The sequence below is a fragment of the Podarcis gaigeae genome (assembly GCF_964106915.1).
Source record: "Podarcis gaigeae genome assembly, chromosome: 17".
In the NCBI taxonomy this organism is placed as follows: domain Eukaryota; kingdom Metazoa; phylum Chordata; class Lepidosauria; order Squamata; family Lacertidae; genus Podarcis; species Podarcis gaigeae.
This window is the reverse complement of record NC_139694.1, coordinates 39,163,801-39,190,546: the sequence shown is the minus strand read 5'-3', so window position 1 is coordinate 39,190,546 and position 26,746 is coordinate 39,163,801. Positions and strand designations below refer to the sequence as shown.

General features: G+C 50.3%; 1 protein-coding gene across 2 annotated transcripts; it reads left to right on the top strand.

Annotated features, from left to right (window-relative positions):
* Nucleotides 1-1,052: 1,052 nt before the first annotated feature.
* On the top strand, nucleotides 1,053-26,638 carry HCFC1 (host cell factor C1). Of its 2 annotated transcripts, none has more exons than XM_083718134.1 (26): nucleotides 1,053-2,080; nucleotides 5,176-5,324; nucleotides 5,659-5,819; nucleotides 6,159-6,367; nucleotides 6,561-6,645; nucleotides 6,753-6,859; nucleotides 6,966-7,145; nucleotides 8,853-9,263; nucleotides 10,017-10,177; nucleotides 10,287-10,484; nucleotides 10,831-11,058; nucleotides 11,338-11,442; nucleotides 11,802-12,021; nucleotides 12,216-12,358; nucleotides 12,452-12,590; nucleotides 12,925-13,145; nucleotides 14,923-16,657; nucleotides 17,392-17,558; nucleotides 18,621-19,170; nucleotides 19,358-19,720; nucleotides 20,133-20,254; nucleotides 21,275-21,412; nucleotides 21,564-21,749; nucleotides 21,930-22,227; nucleotides 23,941-24,004; nucleotides 25,155-26,638. In XM_083718134.1, the coding sequence occupies exons 1-26, from the start codon at nucleotides 1,861-1,863 to the stop codon at nucleotides 25,192-25,194; spliced, it is 6,600 nt and encodes a 2,199-aa protein (XP_083574260.1). In that variant the 5' UTR covers nucleotides 1,053-1,860; the 3' UTR covers nucleotides 25,195-26,638. The 2 variants fall into 2 exon arrangements, with proteins under 2 accessions (XP_083574260.1, XP_083574261.1); XM_083718135.1 differs by having other exon boundaries at nucleotides 1,054-1,448.
* Nucleotides 26,639-26,746: the final 108 nt, after the last annotated feature.

Sequence of the window (26,746 nt, the reverse complement as noted above, 5' to 3'; positions counted from 1 at the left end):
GTGTGCCGGGGCGCGACCAATGGTGGGTGGGGGCAGCAGGTGGTTGAGGGGACTGACATGGACCATTAGGCCTCAAAGGGCAGAGCCACGCCATGTATTCAAAGCACGCGACCTCCCCCCAAGGACTCCTGGGAGCTGTAGTTTTCCCGTCACGGGGCGGCTATCCTCGGCTCCCTTAAACTATGAAGTGTTTGGGAGTTGCGGGGTGGAGGGAGTGCCACGCGCTTTATATGTGCACTGGACGTGCTTTAAACGCCTGGCGCGAATCCGCTGCATCCGCCACTGGCACTGCGAGCAGAAATTTCTCATGGAGGAGTGTTCACGTGCTTATGCAAGATAAGCCCTTCATCTTTATCGAAGATGGCGGCGCCCACAGGGTTGCTATAGGAGAGGGAAGCGTATGGAGCCTCCCTGCAGCATTCGTGGCCGGCGTAAGCAAGGAGGCCAATTGCAGGCAGGAGGAGGGGCAGTTGTTGTTTTCGCCCCAAAAAAGCAAAGAGGGCGGGGCTTCATGTTCAAAATGGCGACGCCCACAGAAACGTTTTATCTAGGTACACAACGTATTGTTAGAAGTGGCTCCGGCGACTCCCGTTAAATTTACAAATTATTATTTTTTAAAAAAGAGAGTAAGCGCATGAAAACGCGGCGCGCAGTCTCCCGCACAAACGAAGCGAAGCCCGCAAAAGAAAAGAGGCGGAGCCCGAATGTCCACAAAGATGGCGATGTCCAGGCTGCCCCGCCCACCCAAAATGGCGGCGCCCTGGTGGGAGGGGTTCCGTACGGAGACCTCGCCGTGGCCCCGCCCATCGCCGCTGCCGAGGAAGAGAGACTCCTCACAGGCGCAAGATGGCGGCTCCCAGGGCGGCGTGAAGGCGCCTGGAGCCCGCAGCTTGCCCATCGGTGCCGTACAGCGGGGGTGGATCGAGCGGCCCGTTGCGCCTGGAAGGCGGAGGGAGGGAGGCCTGGCTTAGGGCTCCGGGTCGCGGGGGCAGGCAGGGTCGGAGGGGGAGACGCGGCGGGTGGGGGGGACGAGGGGGAGGCGGCTTCTCCCTCCCTGCGGCCGCCATTTTCCGTCCGGGCAACACAAGATGGCGGCTCCCAGGGCCGGGCTCTGAGCGGGGGCCGGAGGGGGGCGGCAGAGGGGCCCTGCTGCGGGCGGGGTGGAGTAACTGCCCCGCGCGGGGTAGTTCCCTCGGAAGGGCAATTGGTAATAGTTTTTCGAAAGTGGGGAGGCAACTAGGAGGCAGTTTTTGTTTCGGCCCCCACCCCTCTTCCTGCCACACGGGGAGGGCGTTTGCCCCATAGGGAGGCTGCATTCCGGGGGGGCCGCGCCAGGCGATCCGAACTCGAGGAGCGGAGGGTTAGCAGCTCCTCCGCAAAGGGGCGCCTCCGCTCGCTCTCGGGGCAGCAACCTCCCTCCTCCCCCCACATAGGAAAGAAAAGAATAGGTATTTGCTTTTCCAATAGTTTCTTTTTTTGTGGGGGGTATACATTTCTCAGCATCTCATTTTCACAACTACTCCGAAGTAGTTTGTTGCAGCAAGGAAGTGACTCCGGCTTAGTTTCCGCGGTGAGGGTTGTTGTAGCAGTAGTAGTCAAGAGAGGACTTGGGGGGTGTTGTGCCCCATTTAAGGCGGGTGTTTTGACCAACCACCCTGGAAAAAAAGTGAAGCAGCCGTGTCTGTCTCCTACTCCCACTCTTACCTCGAAAGAGGTAGAGTGCATGTGGGTTGGAATAGTTCCCCCCCCCACTCCTTTTTTTAAACCACCTCTAGATAAAAACTGATAGGATTGCCCCTTTGTTGCGCGCTTTTAGAGGACTGATCGCTAGGAAGGAGACTTACTTGGGAAGTGCTTTCCATGGCTGCCGCCTCTGCTATTGTCCCAAGTGGGGGCTCCCCAACAGGTGGCGGGACCACCCCCGGGCTGCTCCAGCCCCGCTGGAAGCGGGTGGTTGGGTGGTCAGGCCCCGTGCCTCGGCCCCGACATGGGCACAGAGCTGTGGCCATCAAAGAGCTGATTGTGGTCTTCGGAGGGGGCAACGAGGGCATCGTGGATGAGTTGCATGTCTATAACACAGGTAAGGGGGGGTGAATGGGCAACAGCGTCTAGGGTGTTCATAGGGTGAGGGCATTACCCCCATTTGTAGCCAAATCATGAAAAGCTTGCCTATAATAGATCCCAGAAAGACTTGTAATTCTCCATGAAAGCACGAAGTAAAAACTCTTATATCTTGTGTAAATGTATATATGTATGTATAACTCCCACTTTTGTTTTAGGTTTAGGCTGCTAAGATTGCTATATTGTTTAACTCTTGCTCCCCCAAAGCTGCAAGTTGATATAGTAGGATGTGTGGTAATAGAGGGGGGAGAGCTAGAAGGGTGAAGTAGTTGTAAAGTCCCTCTTGTTCCTTCTTGGTTAAATTTCTTTCAGCCCTTTGGCTGTGATAATTGGCATGTGCTTGAGTCTTCTCGTTTTTGCTGTCTTCCGTTAGGTGGAAATCAAGGGACTTTACATTAGGAACTTTTCTTCCTCTGTGTTGGTGTCCGGAGAGGAGTAATTGAACTTTGGGGGTGCAGGAGGGCGTATCAGGGTATGTTGGCAGGGGAGCTCATCTCCCACTGGCAACATATCTTAAATGGATTGTCTTGTTGCAGCCACATGAGCCCCAATCATCAGTCTCAGTGGCACTGGGGAGACTGTGTGTGGTCTGGCAAAAACAGAGATGTGCCCCAGCTTGATTGAAAAAGACAAATTCCCGAGAATTGTCTATCACGAAGCCAGTGCACCCAGCTTAGAATGCAGCTCAGGGTACCCTGAGGACACAAGTGCTTGCCTACTTTCAAGTTAACCCTAGTGTGTTGGAGGTAACTGTGAGATGTTTTCTGCCTCCTCCCAATGTCAACACCCTGGTTCCCACATGCATTCATGGGGGGGAGGCACTGGCAGAGAAGCTTTTCTTCCCCCAAGGGCTTGGCGGGAAAAATTCAACTTTCAAATGCTGCAGCTTTTAACCCCTTGTTGTCTGGTATCTTTGCTCAAATATAGAGCGCGCACCAGTACAGTGCCTCTGAAAGTTGTGGTGGGTTCAGAGCAAATGCTGGAACATTCCACCCTGTAGCCATTTGGGAGGGGTCAAAGACCCTTATCTCCAGTGTCAAGAGTTGGAAACATTTACGCCTCATAGTGTCAGTTGTAGATTGAAGTTTGCTGAAACCCTTCCCAGGGCTGGCTTTAACCCCCCCCCCCAGTGAGTGCTAACAGAAAAAGTCACTTTTTGCAAGCAGATTCCCACCCATGATCTACTGTTCCTGTTCTTTATTGGGAGTCTGGGCTCAGGATAGAGTCTGTTGGCTTCTTCAAACTAAGCTGCATGTGAGCGCGTTGTGATGTGGGTTCTGTTTTCCTGCCAAAATGTAAGGATGGGGCAGGTGGGCCTCTGTTGTTCAGAAGCTCCTACTGCTCAGCTAGGGCATTATATACGCATTCTCGGAAGACACAATTGGTGTTCACTCTTTTTTCCCCCTTTTTTTGCAAGGCAGCAAGGGGGGGGGGTTGAATTCATTTTCCCAGACCCATTGTTCCAGCAGGCTTTCAGCCCAGGTGATATACCAGGATTAGTTTAGGGACATCTAGCCTGCCAGTGTAAGCTTGCAGTGTGATCTGAGTTCTTTAAATTACAAAAATAACAGTAGATTAAGAGGTTAGCTCTTAAGATTACCAAATTGAGTATTAATTGGAAGGGTTTTCTAGAAGTAGTCTTCACCAATGTTTTGATTTTGAACAGTATTAAAGGTTATTTCCTTTTCTGGATCAGAAGGTCCTTATTTAGTCTGAAAGGGTTACCATACCATCATTGCGTCTTCAGCCTAGTTGTTTCCTGCACAGTATGGTGATTCCTCTGTCCCTGATCTATGGGTTATGTGGACTTCCTAGCTTAGAATGCACAATTTGGGATTAGTATGAACATTTTCTCTGCTACGGTGAAGCAGATTTTGACACTTGTGCCTTCATTTGTGTTACTCATATGAAATAGAGAAGAGTCCTCATTTTAAACAAAAAGCAACTTTGGATATTTTGGAACACAGAGATCTGAGTGGAATCTATAACAAGGCTTAAGACATTTTTTTCCTCATGAAGGAAGAATTCTTCAAGAAGCTCAGGAAATGCAAAGTGTTTTTCCTTAGCAGAAGTGTTAAATTTAATTTCAAACTTTTTTCAATCCTAGTCATTTCATGCTACTGCTTCTTGTACTGCAAAATCAGTCTTTGCAGGCAAACAAAATGAAAGTGATGTTCGGAGACCTTCCTGGAAGCATTGGCTAGTTGTCAAAGCGAGGTGTTAAGAGTGGTGAAGGTGCTGGGTTGGTGTTACCTTCTTTGGGAAGTTCTGGTAGGCCTTCCAGCATAATAAGGTTTTGGTCATTGAGACTAGTTAAGTAGGGTTGCAGCTTAAATTCACTGCAGGAATAAATGTGTGGCCGGAAGCTGCATTGGGTTTGCAAGTGCATGTGGAAGGGAGTCTGTCTCTTCCTCCCGTCTTCTAGAGCTGCTGTGACTGGAGTCTTGCAGTGTAAGGAAAGCTGGGCAGGAGGGGTGGGGGCAGCTTCCTGATTGGCAGTTGCCTCTTCTCTCTGATTTGCCTGATAGGCTGCTTCCTCCCGCTCTGCTCACTGTAAACAGTTCCTCTGGCTGGCAGAAGCCTTGTGCTGCTGAGTGCTGCATCCACCAGGAGCACTGGGAAGGAATGTCTCCTCCCTCATTTTGACTTCTTTGCTTTTGTGGCCAAGATGTTTAGCTAGTAGAGTACTTCCTTTCTTTCATTCTCACCAGACAGAGGTGAAGCCTCTTCGCTGAGAGGTTTTCCTGTTTCTGGGGTGCTTAGTGTAGGGCTTAAATGCCAGTAGAGGGCAAGGAAAGGGGTTCTGTTACAAATCATGACATCCTCAGTCTGGAGACAAGGGAAGCCACTGCTGCAGTGAGTGCATGAAGACAGCTTAGGTCTTCAAATCAAGTGGTAATAGATATCTCATTACGTGGTGGATTGGGAGCCAAGAGGGTGGAGAGATGAGCCAGATTCACACATCTGTGCCTCCGCGGCTCAAGGTCTGAGCCCTGCTTGCATCTGAGCAGAGTTTAAGGCAGCCCTTCTGACTCCCCTCTTCTTGTCTCTTAGCTACAAACCAGTGGTTCATCCCAGCTGTGCGGGGAGACATCCCTCCTGGTTGTGCGGCCTATGGCTTCGTTTGTGACGGAACCCGTCTGCTGGTATTTGGGGGGATGGTGGAGTATGGCAAGTACAGCAACGACCTCTATGAACTGCAGGTGAGTGGCTGCAGGACATAAGACTGTTCTCTGTTCAGGAAGGGGGGTGGTTTGAAAGTTAAGCAAGGGGCTTGCACAGTACTACTGACACAGTGCTGAGTTGTGGAGGTCAGACCCTGGTCTACCTTTTTGATTCACCCACATTATTTCCTGTAGCTACTGTATTGGGCCACTAGTCTTACAACCAGCAGAGGGCTACCAGGTTTTTAACTTCTAGAAGTTTCTCTCTGTGCTCCTTTCCTTCCCAGCCACTCTCCCTGCTGCTTAGATGTTCTGCTTTTAAAATAAATCCTTCACTGCTCACTTGCTTTAACCACATGGCACTTTGTTTTAGGCCAGCCGTTGGGAGTGGAAGAGATTGAAAGCCAAGACTCCTAAGAATGGGCCCCCACCCTGCCCACGACTTGGCCATAGCTTCTCATTGGTGGGCAACAAATGCTACCTGTTTGGGGGCTTGGCCAATGACAGTGAAGACCCTAAGAATAACATTCCCAGGTATAGTGTTTGTGTCTTGCCCTGTGTCGTGATCAAGCTGTAGTGCTCCAGGTGCAACGACTTTGCTGCCAATTTGGACTGGAGCTTCTCACTTGTATTTCCATAACTGGGACCTATGCAAGGGAACCACTGGTCTTGGGGGTGTTGTTGAATTTGAGCGAATTATTCATTCCCACCTCACTTTTCTTTAATTCTTGAGAAAATATTGCTTGTGCTGTCTACAGGAAGGGGGTTGTAAAGGCCTGGGTAGTGTCTGTGGGTACACAGTTGGGAAGCAAAGAAGAGCCTGGCCTGGCTTTCATTTCTGTTTTTCTGTCTCCGCCCCCACCCCAATTACAGGTACCTGAATGACCTCTATATCTTGGAGCTACGACCAGGCTCTGGTGTGGTAGCCTGGGACATCCCCATCACTTATGGTGTACTGCCTCCGCCACGGGAGTCCCACACTGCTGTGGTGTACACAGAGAAGGACAACAAGAAGTCCAAACTAGTTATATACGGTGGCATGAGTGGTTGTCGTCTTGGTGACCTCTGGACCCTTGACATTGGTAACAGCATCTGGAATGGTTTATTTGCTTTGTTTTAGATTGAGGTGGCGTTTGTGGTACCCACTTAGAAGAGAGTGGGTCTTTTGAGCCCTGACAGGGATGCTAGTTCCAGCCTCAGCATCTTGAAAGGCTGGGAGGCAGGATCAAGCACTGCAGGTGGAGTGATCTCTTTGCTGTGTTTTTCTCCCCTCAGAATCTCTAACGTGGAACAAGCCCACCCTGAGTGGGGTGGCTCCCCTCCCACGCAGTCTGCATTCAGCCACAACTATTGGGAACAAGTAAGACCTGTCTCTGACATTCTTTAGCCTGATTTCTCACTGCTTTTGAAAGCCTAATTCCTAGTCTTGTCACAACTTTTGTTCACCATTTCTTCTCTTTGGGACAGGATGTATGTATTTGGAGGCTGGGTACCCCTTGTCATGGATGATGTCAAAGTGGCAACACATGAGAAGGAATGGAAATGCACAAATACCCTGGCCTGCCTCAACCTTGGTATGTGGGAGGATGTCCTACACATTCTTTCATTTCCCCCCACCCCCGCCTGTCTCCAGTCCTTTCCTGTCTGATCGCCTCTGTGTGTATTTCTGTCTTTGCACAGACTCCATGGCTTGGGAGCCCATTCTGATGGACACACTAGAGGACAATATTCCACGGGCCAGAGCTGGGCACTGTGCTGTGGCTATCAATACCCGCTTGTACATCTGGAGTGGCCGTGATGGGTACCGCAAAGCTTGGAATAACCAGGTTTGCTGCAAGGATCTATGGTACCTTGAGACAGGTAAGAGGGTTCAACGTAGGAGCAGGGGCATTATAGAACAGGTGGAGATTTTGAGACTGAAGATCTATGCAAATTGGCAGAGGTAGACACTGTTGGGGGAATTGCATGTTTGAGTGCTCTCTCCCTCTGCATGTTTACTGTGGGAAGCAGGATTTAATCTTGCCTTGTCCCCAAGAAGCTAACTTTACACATGCAAGGAGCTTCTAATGTAGGGGCAACAAACAGGTGGTGTGTATCGTAGTGCCATCTTGCATTCTGGAGTAATAAACATAATTCATCTGCTTGAATTCCCTCCACATGAGAAGTTCTTTGCCTGTGAACAACTAGCTTTTTAGGAGAAGGTGACTATATTTTGACAAGCTAGTTTTATGGCAGCGGGGGGCAGGGTGGAGAAGCATTCAGGCATGCTCTTCCTCCATTTGCAGTTGGGCGTGATCTACAATATTACTTTTCTGAACATGTAGGTGTTGCCTTACTATCAGCATCTCTCTTGATTGTTGAGAATGTGGGGTGGTTTGCCCTGGTTCCCTCTTGCACTGCTTTGCAGGGAGTCTGCAGTATATTTAGTTTGTAGTAGACTGAAAAGACAATCTGAATTTGACTTCTTACTCTAGCAAACTACATTTAATTTGTACCTAGCACCCAAACAGTGGGCATAGTGACTCCAGACTCCAGTCACTATTTTCCAGACCCACTGGTAGGTGGGATGAAGGAAGCTTCTGGCAACCTCCCCCCCCCCCCCCCCGCAAAAGTAGGAATGGAACTTCTTCACTTCCTCTTCCACGGTTGTATGCCATTCTGTTCAGTATGCACATGTCAGGGTTCAGATGTTCTCTTACACTGTTGTCACACCTTCCCATACCATATCCTTTCCCCTGTAATCATTTCCTGAAGCGCCCCTCCAGCTTTCCCTCCTCTGTCCCTCAAAATCCCTACAGCAATAAAGAAGGCAGCAGCCCCTCCACACCCAGTCCCCTGCACTTTCCTGAGTCTTTGCATGTCCCCTCCACCAGTGGATGCTCTGTGACTCAAGAGAGAATGTGCCATTCCCTTCAGGCACTGCTCCTATGGGGAAAGATCCAGATTACCACATCCCAGCCACTTCTGCCTAGGGGAGAGAGAGTTTTTTCCTCTGCTCTTAAACTAAATCCAATATTTGCCTGGCATTATGTCAGATGTTGTCAACAAATTGCCACCAATTGCTGCAGAAATGGGAAGGAGAGCTCCGTTTCACTCAAAGGAACATTTTCCTGTATCCATAACTATCAGCACAGTAGGAGAGATACCTCTGGCTGGCATTGTTTTCTTTCAGCCTCCTGGTATATGCACTGTTATTCTCACCCAACTTCTAATATGTTCACCTGAAAAGGGTCTTAGAATGGGGAAAGGTGAACAAGATTTAGACCATCGAGAGAAACAAGCCAAGGCAATAATGCTGCTTACATGCTGGTGGCTTTTTTTCATCAGCACCTATGCTGCTGCTGCTGCTGCTGCAAAATGGTCTGGGAAGCTAAAAAGAAAATGTTGATGGGGCTGGACTGGTTTGCCCTTGCTTTCAGAGTAGTGTCCTGGAGTAAGTGTGTGAAATGGTATGGAATAGCTTTAGAGGAAAGGTTCTCTAAGGAATGTGATGGGATCGAGTTCCCTTTGCAGGGTACCTGCAGTGTCCTCTTCCTAATGCCATCTGTTCTTACTCTTCTGTTCCAGAGAAACCTCCGTCGCCTTCACGGGTGCAGCTGGTTCGTGCCAACACCAATTCCCTGGAAGTGAGCTGGGGCTCTGTCCCAACAGCTGACACTTACCTGTTGCAGCTCCAGAAGTATGACATCCCAGCTGCCACCTCGCCAGCTGCCAATCCTGTGCCCTCAGTGCCTGTCAACCCCCCCAAGAGCCCCGCTCCAGCTGCAGCTGCCCCTGTCCCCACAGTGCAGCCCCTGGCGCAAATGGGCATTACCCTGCTGCCCCAGACCACAGCTGTTGCAGCTGCTGCTGGTGCCGTGGCTGCTGCCGCCGCCGCCCCACCTACCACAACCACCATCCAGGTGCTGCCTACTGTGCCTAGCAGCCCAATGCCTGTGCCTGCTGCTGCTGCCACCGCTGCCACTCCTCGTCCTCAAGGTAAACGGGAAATCCTAGAGGGCAGCAGGGAGCACAGGACTCTTTATATTTTCAACTAAAACCCCATCCCATCCTTGCCAGGAAGCAGGCATCTTTGTGAGCACACACTTTCCTCCCACTAACATCTGGTGAAAGAGCCATGCAGCTCCACCCGCAGGGCCCTCTTTACAGTAGGCCCAGGTTTTAGAAAGCCCTCCCAAAGGAGGAACAGCAGAACACCTTCAACAAAATTAAAATAACATTTATTTCTTAAGATTATTAGCATGTGCATCTTTGAGCGTAGGGTGTGTTGGTCTAAATATTTTAAATGAAATGCATAAGAGCCAAATGCTAGTCTGTATTTGGAGCTTTTAAGTCAATGTCTGCCCCCCCCCCCCCATGGGAGCTCTCAGAAAAATATCTGAGTCTGTTTGCCTAACAGTGAATCACATAAGGGGACATAGGTTGGAAGCGGGAAGGAGCGGAGCTGCGTTGAACAGTGTGTACTTTTAAGGCCCTCGTTTTTGTTTTTAAAATAAGCTTCCAGTTCCATATTATTCATTGATGCGTATATATTTCCTCACCAGTTCAAGGGGGAGGACGCTGTTCTTGGGATATTACTTACTGCACTTGGGGCAAGTGATCAAAGGAAAATGTACACTTTCCATGCCAACTGTCTGCTTTTTGCAAGGGCAGCCAGCTTGAGAACCATCACAGTAACTAGGAATCTAGGACACAAACATGTCTTTTGGTTTTTGTCCTCTTCCTTGGCAGCTGTCCCAGCTGTGCTGAAGGTGACAGGCCCACAAGCTACTACGGGGGCTCCATTGGTGACGGTGCGTTCAGCAGGGCAAGCTGGGAAGGGGCCTGTGACAGTTACTTCACTGCCGGCCGGAGTGCGTATGGTGGTACCCACGCAGAACACTCAAGGGACAGTAAGTATCGCTTAAAAGAATGGGGGGGGGGCTGTGCTGGAAGGCACTAATTCTCTGTCCTAAGACAAGAACTTCAGGACATTAACTTCCTGACACTCTATCCTTCCAGGTGATTGGCAGTAGCCCCCAGATGAGTGGCATGGCTGCTCTGGCAGCTGCTGCTGCTGCCACTCAAAAAATTCCACCATCTTCAGCCCCTACGATGCTGAGTGTGCCTGCTGGCACAACCCTAGTTAAGACTGTTGCTGTTTCACCGGGAACCACCACGCTACCCACCACAGTTAAAGTTGCCTCTTCTCCCGTCATGGTGAGTATCTGCACCATACTCTCTGTTAGGAGGCTGTTTGGCTCATTAGCCTGCAACCAGTTTTGCACACAGCAGGTGGCAAGAGGGCAACATCTCCTTGTGCTTTGTGAATGAAACCCTAGATTTCTGCCTCCTGGTTGCCCCTTTTTAAAAAGGGGGGTGGGGGGCTTAAGGCAAGGGCAGAGGACCTTTGGTTCCTCCTGCTGTTACTGGATCATCCCTATCCATTGACCATTCTGACTGGAGCTGATGGGAGTTGTAGTCCAGCAGCATTGGGAGGGCCACAAGTTTCCCACCCCTGCTCTTAGGGATCTTTGCTTTTCTCATGTTGGCCATGTTGATGCAGGTGAGCAACCCAGCAACCCGCATGCTGAAGACAGCCGCCGCTCAGGTTGGCACCTCGGTATCTTCGTCCACCACCAATACACCTACTCGGCCCATCATCACCGTGCACAAGTCTGGCACTGTCACTGTTGCACAGCAGGCCCAGGTGATGACTACTGTGGTGGGAGGGGTGACCAAGACCATCACGTTGGTGAAAAGTCCCATCTCAGTACCTGGAGGCAGTGCATTGGTAAGTATCCAAGTTGGGGGGGGGGCGGAGCTGAGAGCAGATATATCTTTCAGCCCACTAAACACTCCACTCTAAATGAAAGCAGGCAATTGTACAGGACAGTTCCTTCCTTTAGCATTTGTGAGCTGCTGCTCTCCCTCAGTATTCTCTACTGATGAAGGTTTACCAGCTACTTTATTAACCCAGCTTCTCCTCAATAAGGATGAGAAGAGTGATAAGAGAAAGTCCCTTCATTTTTGGACATGTCAGGGGCAAACCAATCTTGTTTTCTCCTGACAGATTTCCAATTTGGGTAAAGTGATGTCAGTTGTTCAGACTAAACCTGTTCAGACATCAGCTGTGACAGGCCAGGCATCAAGTGGCCCTGTGACCCAGATAATACAGGTAAGAACTTACAACATAGGATTGGATGCCATATATATCCCCAGCCCAAGAGCACTTTGCTGGACTGTTGATGCTACTTCCAACCACACTTTTAGATGTGCAAACTGAGGCTCACTCATTAATTTTCATCACACTTTTAGGCATATACTTGTAGGGACCGAAAGCAATATTAAGTTTTTCTGATCATCACAAATTGTTCCATGGTGGCCTTTGTTACTTGCTTCTTGTGAACAATTTAGGTTCTTGCTCTTCTAGAGTGTCAGGTTTTTTTGTATGGCCTCCCTATTTGTTGAGTGTAAGCATATTGAGATGCTTGTTCTGTGCATCGTTTATTCCCTGTGTTTTCTCTGTTTCTCCAGACCAAAGGGCCCCTGCCTGCTGGCACTATCCTAAAGTTGGTGACCTCAGCAGATGGCAAGCCCACCACAATCATCACCAGCTCCCAGGCAGGCGGCACAGGCACCAAGCCCACCATTCTGGGCATCAGCAGTGTCTCTCCAAATACAACAAAGCCTGGCACCACAACCATCATCAAGACCATCCCCATGTCTGCTATTATTACCCAGTCAGGTGCCACAGGTAGGGAGTTGAGTGTGATTATAAGCAGTACTTCCATGGCACTGGCTGGGAGGTGGGTGGTGGAACTAGAAGATGCTGGGAAGTGCAGCAGCCATTGGGATCACTCTTAGGATGGCTTCAAGAGCACTTGAGCATTTCTCTGTCCCAAGGGGTTAAAGCTCCCTCCATGTTACAGCTCTGCCTCTTTTTTCCAGGTGTCACCAGTAGCCCTGGGATCAAGTCTCCCATCACCATCATCACCACAAAAGTGATGACTTCTGGCACTGGGACACCTGCCAAGATCATCACGGCTGTACCCAAACTGACTACAAGTCACGGGCAGCAGGGTGTAACACAGGTGAATCAGCTAGTTAGATGAGAGGGCACTGAGTGCTGCGTTGTCCTGAGCTGCAACTCGAGTTCTTAACATGTCAAATGTGTGCCTTTCCAGGTGGTACTTAAAGGAGCCCCAGGTCAACCTGGCACTATCCTGCGAACAGTCCCTATGGGTGGAGTGCGGCTTGTCACCCCTGTCACGGTGTCTGCTGTCAAGCCTACTGTCACCACTTTGGTGGTGAAAGGAACTACAGGTGAGTGTGCTGGCCTGGGGGCAGGATCAATAGGCTGGACACTTAGGCTAATGCATTTGCTTTTCATTATGAAGCCCCAGCAGCTGTGAGGGTAAGGTGCCTGTTAGGTAGAATGCTAGCTACACCTTGGCTTGTGCTTGCTGTAAATTTGGTTGCCAGCTTTCTTTTCTTGCTGCTATGCTGTCTATATGTCCCGAGAAAAGCAGCCTCATGGGACACTGACCAGGACCCTTGAAACCCATGTTTACTGCTAGGGGTACAGACTGGGTTTCTGACCCATTGAAACCAGCACACTGTGGAGGATACCAATCACAACCTTTCCGTCTTCTTCCAGGTGTCACAACCTTGGGCACTGTAACTGGCACAGTCTCAACCAGCCTAGCTGGGACTGGGGGACACAATACCAATGCCTCCTTGGCGACACCTATTACCACCTTGGGCACCATTGCCACACTTTCCAGCCAGGTCATCAACCCAGCTGCCATCACAGTCTCAGCAGCACAGACTACCTTGACAGCAGCAGGAGGGCTGAGCACTCCCACCATCACCATGCAGGTATGGAGTGGGTCAGAGGGAGCTACTGGGGAGTTGTTTCCTGATAAATGTGAAGTCCTCATGGCCTCCCAGTAAACTGATGAGCCCAGGGATCCAGGGTGGGCAAAGTACTTCATGTAACACATAATTAACTTGTGGTACTTACTATTGTAACAAGATGGTTGCTGGCTGAGGTGGCTTCAAAAGGGGAACAGACGGAATCATAGATTCTCTTGTTGGTTATTAGCTGTGATAGCCAAATGGAACCTTTGGGTGTCACTCAGCTGGTGATAAGGCTTCTGTCCGCAAAATGCGGAGGGAAGCAGTTAATCAGTCCCTCAACTCTCTGGAGCATATTTATGGAGGTTGGAGAGGCGGGAGGGGGAGTTACTGGAAATTATTTTCTTCCCCATTGTGCTGAAAGAAGCCTTCCCTTAAGCTGAACAACACAGTAGGATACAGCCCACTGTGTTCAGTGCAATGTAGTCCTGTAAACCAGTTCCTGGGAACTAAGCAGGGGGGAAACGGTTCTCTTTGGTTTAGTGGCCCTGGGACGAAAGTTCCCTCTGTTCTCATGGCCCCAGTCTTTTAATTTACAGCAGCTGTGGTCTAGCAAATACTTGTCCAAGATCTGAAACCCCAAGGTGAGCTTTATGTCAAGTGTGTATGTGTGCATGAGAGAGAGAGAGAGAGAGAGAGAGAGAGAGAGAGAGAGACATTATTCTTGTTTATAAAACCCAATAAAACCCTATTGCAGAATTCATTGTCCTTGGGTTATTATAGCCTCCCTGAACACTAGACTACCCAGGACAGGATGGTGTTGTGCAGAGTTGTTAAGGCAGCAGAGAGAATTGTTGGCTGCCCACTCTCCACCTTAGAGCAGATTTATGCCACAAGGTGCCATATGAAGGCACTGGACATAGTAAAAGATCCATCGCATCCTGGTCACTGTCTCTTCGAGCTCCTGCCGTCGGGACGGAGATACAGGACGATGATGACAAGAATGAGCCGTCTCAAGAACAGCTTCTTCTCCAGAGCGATCTCGGCCCTGAATGGGAAACCTGGACTTTGAAAGTCATCTAATCTTCCTTGCTGTATTATACTGTATTGTTTTAATTAGTGTTTTTATAGTTGTTCTGATTTTGAGTGGAGTGCCCTATCTGGGTGGATGGAGCAGCCAAGTAATTTCGTTGTCCCTGAGAGGGGGCAATGACAATAAAGATATTATTATTATTATTATTATTATTATTATTATTATTATTATTATTATTATTATCTGTAAGGCCAAGCAAGAAAGAGGACAGACTTTAAGCTCTGCAGCACCTTAACTTGCTTATTTATGATGCTGCAGGAAAGATTTGCAGTCTGTCCTCTCCTGGTGGAGGCTTGCAGACCATTGGTTACCTGAACTAGGCTCTTAACATGTCTCATGTCCACTTTCCCTATAAGCAAGATCAAGGCTGTTATACAAGTTACACAAAATGAGGTGATAGAACTATGGACTATAGTTCTTCAGATTCAAGATGAGTTGGGGAGGTTATATTTTTGACGACTCCCCACAAACTAATTTTTTCTATCTGTAGAGAAGAGTACTATGTTAAATAGTTCTCTGTTATATACTGAGAAGCATTCAAAAACATAATTGCCAACTGCATCCTGAGCTGGTGTGGTTCCACCATCTCATTCTGAGTAATTTGTAAAATTGTTCTAAGACTTATTTTTTAATGGTGCAGAAAAAGTCCCTGGCCGAGGTGTTTATTCTAACGTGTGTGTATTGGTCTCTGCTTATTATCTCTAGCCTGTGTCCCAGCCTACTCAAGTCACCCTGATTACGACACCCAGCGGCGTGGAGGCCCAGCCAGTGCATGACTTGCCTGTCTCTATCTTGGCCTCGCCTACCACAGAGCAGCCCACAGCTACGGTTGCAATTGCTGAATCAGGGCAGGGAGACGCACAGCCAGGCACCGTCACTTTGGTGTGCTCCAATCCACCATGCGAGACACACGAAACGGGCACCACCAACACAGCCACGACAACTGTAGTGGGCACTTTGGGTGGGCCGACCCAGGTGCAGTTTGTGTGTGAGGGGCAAGAGGGTGGTGGGCTTCAGCCCAATGGGAGAGTCGTGCGGGTATGTTCAAATCCTCCTTGTGAGACCCACGAAACAGGCACCACCAACACTGCCACCACTGTGCGGAGTGCTGGGCAAAAGGTGTGCTCCAACCCACCCTGCGAAACGCACGAGACTGGAACTACCAATACAGCCACCACCTCCAGGATTGAGAAGACAACTGCAGATCCACCATGCCAAACTTTCCAGACTAGTGCCACTAGCACTACCATGACAGTGAAACCCATTGTGGGCACAGGTCAGCTAGTGTGCTCCAACCCACCCTGTGAAACCCATGAGACGGGAACCACCAACACAGCCACCACTGCCACCTCTAACATGGGCCGAGGGCAACCTGATGGTGAGCAGAAAGAACCAACCAACCCCCCATGCCAGACAAAGCAGACTAATACAACCAGCACCACCATGTCGGCAAAAGCAGATGTGCCCACTGAGCAACCATGTGCAGTCCGGATGGTGAGCTTTACTTCAGCTTCTGGTGTGCCCAGCGTTGCCTCTGGCACCACCAGCACAGTGCAGGCCAGCGAAAGACTACCAGCCCCCAAAAGCCTACAGTGTGAATCCCATCACACCCACACCACCAATACTGCCACTACGGCTCGGTCTCTGATGGGCCGAGGGCAGCCTGACGGTGAGTGGGTGGGATCCGCCAACCCTCCGTGCCAAACGCAGCAGACCTGTTCCACCAGCACCACCATGTCTGCCAAAGCAGTTTTGCCTACAAAGCAGCTGTGCACAGTGCAGCCGGCATTGCCCGATTCAGGTTCAGTGCTGCCCCCCTCAAGCACACCTTGCGAGACCAGCGAAACAGGCGCCAAGGATTCAGGCCCCCAGGTGTGCTCCAATCCACCTTGCGAGACTCACGAAACGGGCACCACTAACACAGCTACTGTATCCACATCAAACCAGGGTACTTCACAGCCACTTTGCTCCAATCCACCTTGCGAGACTCATGAAACAGGCACCACCAACACATCTACAACAGCCACTTCCAGCATGGGCGTAGGGCAGCAAGTGTGCTCCAACCCACCTTGCGAGACTCATGAGACTGGCACCACCAACACAGCAACCACCACAACATCAAACATGGGCGCAGGGCAGGGTGAAGGTGCTGGGCAAACTCCTGCTGCTCCACCCTGTGAAACACAGCAGACGAGCTCCACCAGTACTACTATGACGTCCAGCACCGGAGGTGATGGCACCCACATTTCCAGCTCAACCTCTTTGCCAGTGGGGGGCTCTGAATCAGGAAAAGCCCCTGAGGGAGAAAGCCCAGCTACTGAAGGATTACCACTTCAGAACCCAACCGCCAGAGTGTGCTCAAATCCTCCTTGTGAGACCCACGAGACTGGAACGACCCACACAGCCACCACTGTCACCTCCTCCATGGGGTCCAATCAAGGTGAGATCAGGCAGGAGAGGAACTCTGGAGAGACACCTGCTCCCATCTTGCATTTGGATGCCTTGGGCCAGTGGCTTTCAGGCGGGGGGGGACGGACCCTGGGGATCTCTGGAAGCTTTATATTGTGACACCTTATGGTGTCACAGTAACCAGGAGCACTGCTTGGGTCCCTGTGTCATTTGTCCTAACTTTATACATTCAGTTTTCCTCAATCAAGTACCTCTTCCTGCTTGAGCAGGACTGGGCTTCTTGCACCACCTTTGGCATCCTTGTGTTCATGCAGTCAGTGAAATAAGTCCTGCATCTCTAAAGAGCAGCTGTTTTGAAAACTGTTTTGTCAGGGACTCAGGGGGGAAATAGTAATGGCAGGCGTCTCTTCTTCAGAAGAGTGTTGGGCTTACCCCAGGTGACATTCTCAGTTCACAGAATAATGCTGAGAGTCCACAGTGCCTTGGAGAAACAGCATATGTATTTTTCTAACTGCCCTGAAATCCTTTGCAACACACATAGAAATCATTGGCAGATAAGTTCATGGAAAATGTGTTTCCAGAATTCAGAGGTCTGCGAAAAATGCTCTGGAGGACATCAGCTTTGATGCAAGTTTGGCTGCCTTACAGGTTCTTCTTCTATAGGAACCTAAGTCTGGGTTTACTGCTGTCTGGAGAACATGAACAGGCAAATGGAATCTAAAGTGGTGGCTTTGTTCTCATTGCATAACCATTTCCTCTTTGCAGACCAGCCACCTGCCACCAATGGCCAACAGGGGGAACCTGAGTCAACTGTGACTGAGAGCCCAGCTGCCAGTAGCCCCAGTACTGTTACAACCACCGTTGCCTCCACACTGCCCAGGGCTGTCACCACCGTGACACAGTCAACACCCCCGCCAGGACCCTCTGTGCCGGTAAGAACCACAGAACCAGAACTGGGCTTGAAATAAAACTTGTTCTTCCACCCTCATCTATTCCATGGGATATGCCAGAAGTTGAGGCTCTAAGGCCCACAGTGGGCTTTGAGGGAGGGAGGAACTTCCAACACTCCGCAACACTGAGCCACTCATTCTGGGCTCACAAGGGAGTGGTCACTAGGGTAGAGCGTGGAGGAGAGAATCGCCTTTTTATTCCTGCTTCTCTCCCCATTGCTCATATGCTCACCTGCTAATACTTTATATGCAGCAATACAAATGGAGTTTAGAGAAACATTTGTTTATTTGGCCTGTTGGCGGTGGCCATTGAGAAGCGCAGCAGTAGCAGCACAGTTCCTCCTTGGAGCCTTCCTTGAACCTTGTCTCCCAGTGCATCATTTTCTGATCCTAGAGTTGCCTTAAGGTGGTTTGCTGATCCAGTCCTTGATCTTTCTCTCAGTTTGAACTCAAAATGAAGAGGAACTAAGCTTTAATTCCTGCTGCTTCCTTTATTTTTTATCATTCTACATGTTACATTTGTGTGTGAACAACTTAATATCCTGCAAAGCTCCATTTCTGGCTCCTCATAACAATACACTCTACCCCAAATGCATGCCAAAAGATCCTTAAGGGGTACCAGCATTCATTCCTCAAAAGTAAGAGAAATAAAATGAGAAAGAAATACATACCAGAGAACAGGGAGCTGAAATGCCTAGTCGTGACTGTTAAACAGAAATGCTGTGCTTGGGGCCTTTTAGGGACAAGTGATAGAATGGCTGGCTCCATCTTGCTCTGCTTCTAACCTTCCCAAAAGCATTTGGTTGACTAAGCTACAAAGTTCTGGGCCAGATGGACCGTCATTCTGATCCAGCATAAGCAATTCTGCCTTTATGTTGCCAGTTGCCTAAAAGCTGCTAGCAAACCTTGTGAGGCAGAGACATACTCAGTAAAGAAATTTGCCAAAGATGATGCCAAGTTTGCCTTTCCATCACCCAGCCTTCTGATGCCAGGTCCAGCATCCCCAGCATCTAGGCTACTAATACCATCTCCTACTTGTTGCAGAACATTTCTTCTTTGGCTGATACTCCCGCGGAGGAGGCCAGTCCCCCTGCTGAGACACCAGCTGCCACCAGTACAGATTCCCTTACAGGAGCCTCTGAACCACTGCAGCCTCCTGTGGAGATGCAGGCAGCAGCATCTGAGCCTCAGGAGCAAATCCACGCTGCACCGACAGCAGGCACCCCACCAGCTGAAGCTGCTCCCCAGCCAGACCTCTCAGCGCCTGTGGTGGAGGCACCAGCAGCACCAGCAGCTCCTGCCCGGGAGCCTGTCACCATGGTGGTGGTGCCTCAGATGACCCCTGCTGCTGCTCCTGCTCCACCGCCACCTCCAGCACCAGCACCACCTTCAGAAGTAGAACAGTTGGCACTGCCCCAGGAGTTGATGGCCGAGAGCCAGGCAGGCACCACCACACTCATGGTGACAGGCTTGACGCCGGAGGAGCTGGCAGTGACTGCAGCTGCAGAGGCGGCTGCCCAAGCTGCTGCTACCGAAGAGGCCCAAGCCCTGGCCATACAAGCAGTTTTGCAAGCTGCCCAGCAGGCTGTAATGGGTGAGTGATCTCATCTCTCTTCCGATTGGCCCTGGGGTTATTGGGCAGGGAGTGTCCCTACATATTTATTCACCCAGCTGAGGTGGGGCACAGCCTCCTGCCCTCCCTTCTGCTTTGCGTTAGCGGAGCATATATCTTTCCTGCAACCTTGTTCTGCCTCCAGTTCCATCCTCTGGCATTTTTGCAGGTCCTGGAGAGGCCATGGATACATCTGAAGCAGCGGCAACACAAGCGGAGCTTGGCCACTTGGCCTCGGAGAGCGCTGAGGGCCAGGCCACCGCCATCCCCATTGTGCTCACCCAGCAAGAACTGGCTGCCCTCGTGCAGCAGCAGCACCAGCTTCAGGAAGCTCAGGCGGCGGCAGTAGCAGCAGCCGCGGCGGCAGCTCAGCAACAGCCACCTCAGCACCCGCTGCCTTCCCACTTGCCCACAGAAGCCCTGGCCCCTGCTGACAGCCTCAACGACCCTGCCAGTGAGAGCAACGGCCTCAACGAGTTGGCTAGTGCAGTTACGAGTACAGTTGGGCTCTTACCCCCTACGCCCACAGAGAGTAAGTAGTGCCAGATGTGTCCTGTAGAGTGGGGGCGCTCCGCCTTCGGGTGGCAGGAGGCTATGGACTGCTGCTTGATGCGGGGGGGGGGTGTCTCACACCCAACCTTTCCCTAAGCTGATGGCCTCCAAAGATCTTGACCCCTCAGGTCTCCCCCTTGGCTGCAAGGGCTGGGGCTGGTGGGAATCCCGCTTCCTCTGGAGGGCAGCAGGTGGGCGGAGACTAGTGTTTAGGACACCTTCCGCCCTTTTTCAGTCTCGGTAGTGGGGGTCTCTTGGTTAAGGTGGGATTAGGTTTTGGAACTTGTGCTTTACTCTCCAGCTCAAATGGTGGAGAGATGCTTTGGAGGACAAATGATCAAGGTCTGAAATTTTCATTATTGTCTTCTTTGAACATGATTTTCCTCTTCCAGGCCTTGCTCCCTCTAATACTTTTGTGGCACCACAGCCAGTGGTGGCGGCGGCCAGCCCAGCAAAGCTGCAGGCGGCAGCTGCTCTGACTGAGGTTGCCAATGGGATTGAAGCAGCGCCAGTGGTAAGCTAAGGAGGGTCTAGAGGGGGAGAGATCTTTGGGGGGGGGTAGAGAGATACTGGTTTCTCCATCTGAGGGTGACCAAGGCATCCAGTAGGATAGGATGGTTTATGTCCCTCATTGCCTGGGAAGATGTATGAAATGCTTTGGGCTCACCTGGTCCTGCAGTCACTGCATCAGTTCTTTTCCTGCCTTTGGCCAGGGCAGAAGGGTTTCTGAGCATCTCCTTCTCTGTTGTTGCTTTTTTCTCTCCTCCTGCTTTCACAGAATACTATGCTGTATGCTCCTAGTGGCATTTTGCAGCCTCCGCTTGCATTAACAGGTGGTGGCCCCACAACCTGTCAGATGCGGCCTGCAAATAATTGGCCACTTTTTCATTTGGCCCACTGGACAAAAGTGGTTCCCTACCCCTGCATTTGCAAGATGGATTCCTTCGCCTTCACAGATGCATCTTTTGGCACAAGCATGTTATAAGTTCTACTGCAGCAGATGCCATCCACAGCTCAAATTTCTTCCCGATTCCCTCCTAGAATAGGATAGCTTAGACAAATCCCATTTTATTGGATGCCTTCGTCATCCCAGGAAGAAAAGGGAACTTAGAGTGCTCACTGTGAAGTTTCTAGTCAGATTAATAAGGCATCCAAGCCATATTCTATATGAAATGCACTATACATTTTCAGACTCACAAGTCAATGTACCTTAGTCCTTCAGCTAGTGCCAGGGCCCTTCCAGAAGTCCCTTTGCCCCCTTTTTCTTCTTTTTCTCTATGGTTTTTGCCTCAAAAGGGAGACAGTTTCAGCATTCTGCCTGTCTAAGGCTTGGCAGCCGACGGGAGGAGGAGCCTTTGGGATTGGTACTCAGCTAAAATCTAATTGTGCAGCTTCCCTGCCTTCCAAGGCAGTTGGGAGATATAACCCAATCCTTACCTCAATCACCCCAGACAAGAAAGAAGCCTCGCAGAGAGTATTGAAAGTTCTTTTTCAGCTTCCCAGAACTCACCCTCTGTTCTCCCACCCTGTTTAGAAACCAGAACCTCCCACTCAGCCTCCAAAGGTGGTTGTGAAGAAGGAGAATCAGTGGTTTGATGTGGGTGTTGTTAAAGCAACCAACATGATGGTGACACACTACTTCCTGCCTCCTGATGATGCGCCTGCCACAGAAGTAAGTGACCTTCACCTATCTTTTGCTTTCTTCTAATGATGCACATAGTTTGAAGATTCAAATCTTTGCTGCCATCATGTCTCTCATCCTTTGTTCCTACAACCATCAAGATGGTCCTCAAGTCCCCTTCTCACTGCTCTTCTCCCTGCAGGATGACTCAGGCACCATACCCGATTATTCTCAACTCAAGAAGCAGGAACTGCAGCCTGGTACTGCTTATAAATTCCGTGTGGCAGGAATCAATGCCTGTGGCCGGGGTCCTTTTAGTGAAATTTCAGCATTCAAGACGTGTCTGCCTGGCTTCCCTGGAGCACCATGCGCCATTAAAATCAGCAAGGTCAGTGCTCGTTCATTCTGCCAGGCACTTGCTATGTCAGCTTCTTGTTCTGGGGTAGCTGGGGCAACCTTTGTTGCTTCTCCTGTTTAGCTAATGCCTCTACCCCAGTGTGGCCGCTGGGAGCCAACTGTCCAAATCCTCAATCTATCTGTTGTGTGTGTGTGTGTGTATCTTTCTCAGAGTCCAGATGGAGCCCATTTGACTTGGGAGCCCCCTTCTGTCACCTCTGGGAAGATCACGGAGTACTCGGTGTACCTGGCCATTCAGAGTGCCCAGGCAGGCGAACCGAAGAGTGCAGCCCCCGCTCAGCTGGCCTTCATGCGAGTTTATTGTGGGCCCAGCCCCTCATGCCTGGTGCAATCAGCTAGTCTCTCCAATGCCCATATAGACTACACAACCAAGCCTGCCATCATCTTCCGCATTGCTGCCCGCAACGAGAAGGGCTACGGCCCTGCCACACAAGTCCGGTGGCTGCAAGGTGAGTGGTTGCTGCGATAGGAATTTGGGGAAGGGCTTCAGAAAGCATCTAGCCTGTTATCTTGTTTCTTCATGGAGAGGTGGTAAGGCAGTTTCTCTTAAATGTATCCCCATCTACAGAAGAAGGAAGAATGAATTACCAGGACCCATTGGTCTCTGTCAGTGCTGTATACAGTTGTACCTTGGAAGTAGAACAGAATCCATTCTGGAAGTTTGTTCGACTTGAAATGTTCAACTTCCAAAGCACGGCTTCTGATTGGCTGCAGGAAGCACCAGCAGCCAACCGGAAGCTGTGGAAACCCCACCAGACGTTCGGTTTCCAAAAGAACGTTCAAAAATTGGAACACTCGCTTCCAGTTTTCAATCATTCGGGAGTCGAAACGTTCGACTCCCAAGGCGTTTGGGAGCCAAGGTACAACTGTGTATATGTACTATTACATTTAAAATATTGAGCCCATTATGCAAATGAAATCTGCATAATTTTATCTCAGGTTGAGTATTTTTGCTGAGATGTTAGGGGGCATGAGAGTTGAGTGGTTAGTTTAAAAGGGACAGAAGGGTTTTGCAAAATTCCCACCACCACTGCACTGTATTGGCTTCAATTGATTACCACCAGTGTGGCTGAGAGATATTCCTAAGGATGTGTGGGTGGGCATTAAAAAAAGATCCCAAAGTTTTCAGGTATATGGCCTATGTTCCACATTCTGTTGTAAATGCATGACATATATAACCCAACATCTAGTGGGCAGTTTGCTCCTAGCTTGGGAGTCTTAAGGGCAGCTCAAGAAGTGCCAATTCAGAAAGGGAAATCTAGATTGTAAAGTGCTTGAGGCAGGACCTGTTGTTTTGCCACTTACTATGTGAAAGCTCAGTGGTCAAGTCCCAGGTTCAGTGCTTGGCATCACCAGTTAAAAACAGGGTTTTGGGTAGCAGGTGGCTTGAAAGGCCTCTGCCTGAGACACTGGGAAGCCACTGCCAGGCAAAATAGACAAGACTGGCCTGGGTGGGCAGTCTGACATGTGGGATATGTACAAAGTTAGACTCTATATAAAACGTTACGTTGTAGAACACGTTCCACTGCATTGGTTGAACTGAGGCCAAGAATACTCATCAGTTGAGAGGATGGGGGGGGGGATCAGTTGGGACCCGTAATTGAAAGGATTACTCACCATTGCAGATTTCTGCCTATTGGGGTGTCAAATTAGACCTTTCTGAGGTTAGGTGATTCTCGGGGTTGGCCAATTAAAGGGTTGCAGACCAACTCCAGCCTGCAATATAACCTTATTGGACCACACTCTCCTGCCCCCAAGACACTGCCAACCCATGAATTGAGGTTTGGGCAGACATTTTTGTCCCCCATTCATCACATGTTTTGAGAATGATTAAGCATATTTTGTTGGCAAGTCACACTGGGTGGTGTTCATAGTATTGGCCAAGACAGCTCACGCTTTATAACTGTATAAAGTCCCTTCTTCTTTGGTATGCTGCAACATGGCTATGGATGATGGTCAGTTGTGAGGAGGTCTATTGATGGCATAGCTAACCTCCAGCTTGTCTCAGGAGAATAGGGCTGCCCTCTGGACTATTAATCTCTGGCTGTTTGCTGTGTGCAAGTACCTCAGCTGGAATCTGGTACCCAAGTTTGCTGTCTGCTCTGGCTCTCTGGATAGGGACTTGCACCTCCAGTATATGCAGCACATTCTTTTCTTCACAGAATCCAGTAAGGATGGCTCCATGATAAAACCAGCCAACAAGCGGCCGCTGTCCTCTCCCGACCTGTGAGTATTTCCTAGTGGAAAGTCATGCAGTGTTTGTGTTTCAGGTCAAAGTGGGAGAGGGGAAGGAATGCATACATCTGGAGTCTGTGGGTCCAATCAAGTTCCTATTTCTTAACCCAGTTGGTCCAAGTTCCTTTTCTGTGTGCTGTGAACGGGCAGAGCCTGGGTGTATGGGGTGCTAGGGGAAGAGTCATACCTCTGATAGGGGCCAAATCGTGCTCCTTCCGGGGTAGTTTGTTCACCTTTGGTCCTCACTCTGCAATCAGCTCTCACCTGTGGCTTCTAGAAGCTGTCAGCATGAGACAGTGGCCACATCCCAGGAACTGCTTCGACTGGCCAACTAAATCAGGTGAGGGTAGCCGGTGGGTCTCAAATCCTCAGTGAGTCAGGGACTTTCCCTGCTTGCGAAGACAGGCTCCGGTGGATTGAGCAGATGAGCAATAGTGGGTCCAACAGTCAAGAAGGCGGTTTCTGCACGTGCTGTAGAGGGATGTGAGGGGTAGATGGGGCTTGTCCACCTGGGAAGGGATCCCATGTAGGAGAAGGAAAACTGATCTTAAACCTCTGCTGCTTTGTGGAATATATTTGGGAGAAGGCAAGGCTAAGGAGCAAACCCTGTACAAATCTGGAGTAGAGTCCCTAAGACGGTTGGATGGTGCTTGTACACTTCCTTCCGGCAATTCCTGCAGGCAAGCTGGTGCTCTGCTTTCCTTTGGACCATATCAGTGAGGCCAAGAGGGTAGTCTTGTCCTCTGGGCAGCCCAGGACCTCCGTACTTAATGACCAGGCTTGCACCCTGAGGAGGTCACTTTAGTGCTGCTATTTCAGCGGTGTGGCTTCACCCCTGAAGGCACACTCCATTGTCTTTCGAGACAGATGGACACCAGCAGCCACAAATGGACAGAGCATTTCATGAAGGATATTTTTAGGTGGGAGGGCACCACAAGATGGGATCCTTGCCAAGTGGAAATGCTTCTTCCTGGAATGGTTCTGCATAGGCAATCCAAGGTGAGAGAGATTCACTTTTGAGTTGAGAGCGAGCACACATACCTATGCAGATGTTGCTTTAGGAATTGATCTCTGAATCTGTGCCTCAGGCCTAGCCTAGTATTTGGCTCCTGAGCCCAACACATTTCTTTTCCTCTTTCAGGAAAACCGCTCCAAAGAAGCCCAAAGCAGATGGGCAGTGAAGGGCATCCCCTGCTGTCCCCTCTTCCTGCCTGCTCCACAGCCTCCACCTGAACCCCCAGCCAGTCAGCCGCCCCTTTGTGTGGAGGAAGATGGAACCGCTGAAAGCACATTTCATACACCACGGGGCTGGACTCTTGGGGCGGAGGACGCAGAGGCTCAAGTGAGGGAGCCCCAAGCAGGGGCCATCGCTGTGCCATGCCATGCTATGCCATGCCATGCCCCAGCCTAGGGAGGGGGAAGAAGGACTGGAGTTCCTCCCCTGCCCCCTGCTGCTGCCCCGTTTAACATGGACGCTGATGTTAGGGGTGGGTTTGGAGGGGGGAATTGTTATGGGGGGAGGGGGGCTGTTGGGTTTTTTACAAGTTGCAGTTACAGGAATGAAGTTCTTTTTGTATACCCCAGCATCCTGTGTCTTGGGGGTGGGAGGGTTATTCTCCCTGCCTCCATTTCTTGCCTCTGTACAGACCCTCTCCCTCAGTTTAGTTTTTAGTGTCTGCGTTGGTAATGGAGAGAGAGGGGTCTGTGCTGTTTGGGGAGGGAGGGAGGGAGGGGCGGGAGGTGGTTGGACCACCAATGCAGCTACTTTGGGGGTGGGTGGGGGGATGCAGCTCATTCTACAACGGCTGTTCAAATGCTCAGCCCAGGGCGCTTGTGGCTTCAACCCACCCCCTCTTCTCTGCACATGCAGCAATTCCTCTAACAGCACAAGCTGATTTTTCCCTCTGCTCTTCCCTCTCCAGACCACAAGGCGGCATGTCTAGGCAAAAATGCCTTGCCATTCCTCTCCATCCTTTTATATAAAACCTTTTTTAGGGGGGAGGGGGAGACGTTTTGGAGGTATAGAGCCTGACCCCACAAGGTCAGGGTGATAAGCTAGGAACAAGACTGCGGGACAATACTGTTGCCTGTTGAAGTACAGCTTTCCCTCTTGTTGGGGCAGGGATCTAGGTTCCCTCCCACTCCAAAGGACTATGTACACCCCCCTCTACTCGCTGCCTCTCTGGACATTCCACAGAGGGGAAGGGAGAAGAGCAGTCAGGGCTTATTCTTCAGAGATGGTGGGGAATAGGCTATAAAATGAAAAGCAAACAGCTGCACTGACTGCTATGTCCTACCTCTCCATTGTCAAAGAGATTTGGCAGGTAAAACAGGCCCCCTCCCAAAAATAGCAAACAAACCCAGGAGCAGACCCCCTTCCCCACCAACTTGCTCTGTGCCCTGGTCTTTTGTATTATAATGTATTTCGCTGTGTCCCCTTCCTGTTCAGACCCTAAGATCCTTCCTACCCTACTCTCCTACCCCATTTATTTTCCTTTGAGACAGGAACAGTCCTCCTAGGAGTTCCCCATGGCTGTCCACCCCTCCGCTCCCCCTCACCCTAGTGCTGCGTATCTGTCGTTTTTGTGCTATTTTGAACAATTAAAGACCTCCTTTTTTTGGAAACCAGGTTCTGTCTGTGAAACTAGATCTTTCCCTCATCCTCTTCTAGTACTAGGGCGTTTCTGGCTACCTTTTGGGAGAAGAGCCCTCTTACCCTCGTGGGAGGGCTGG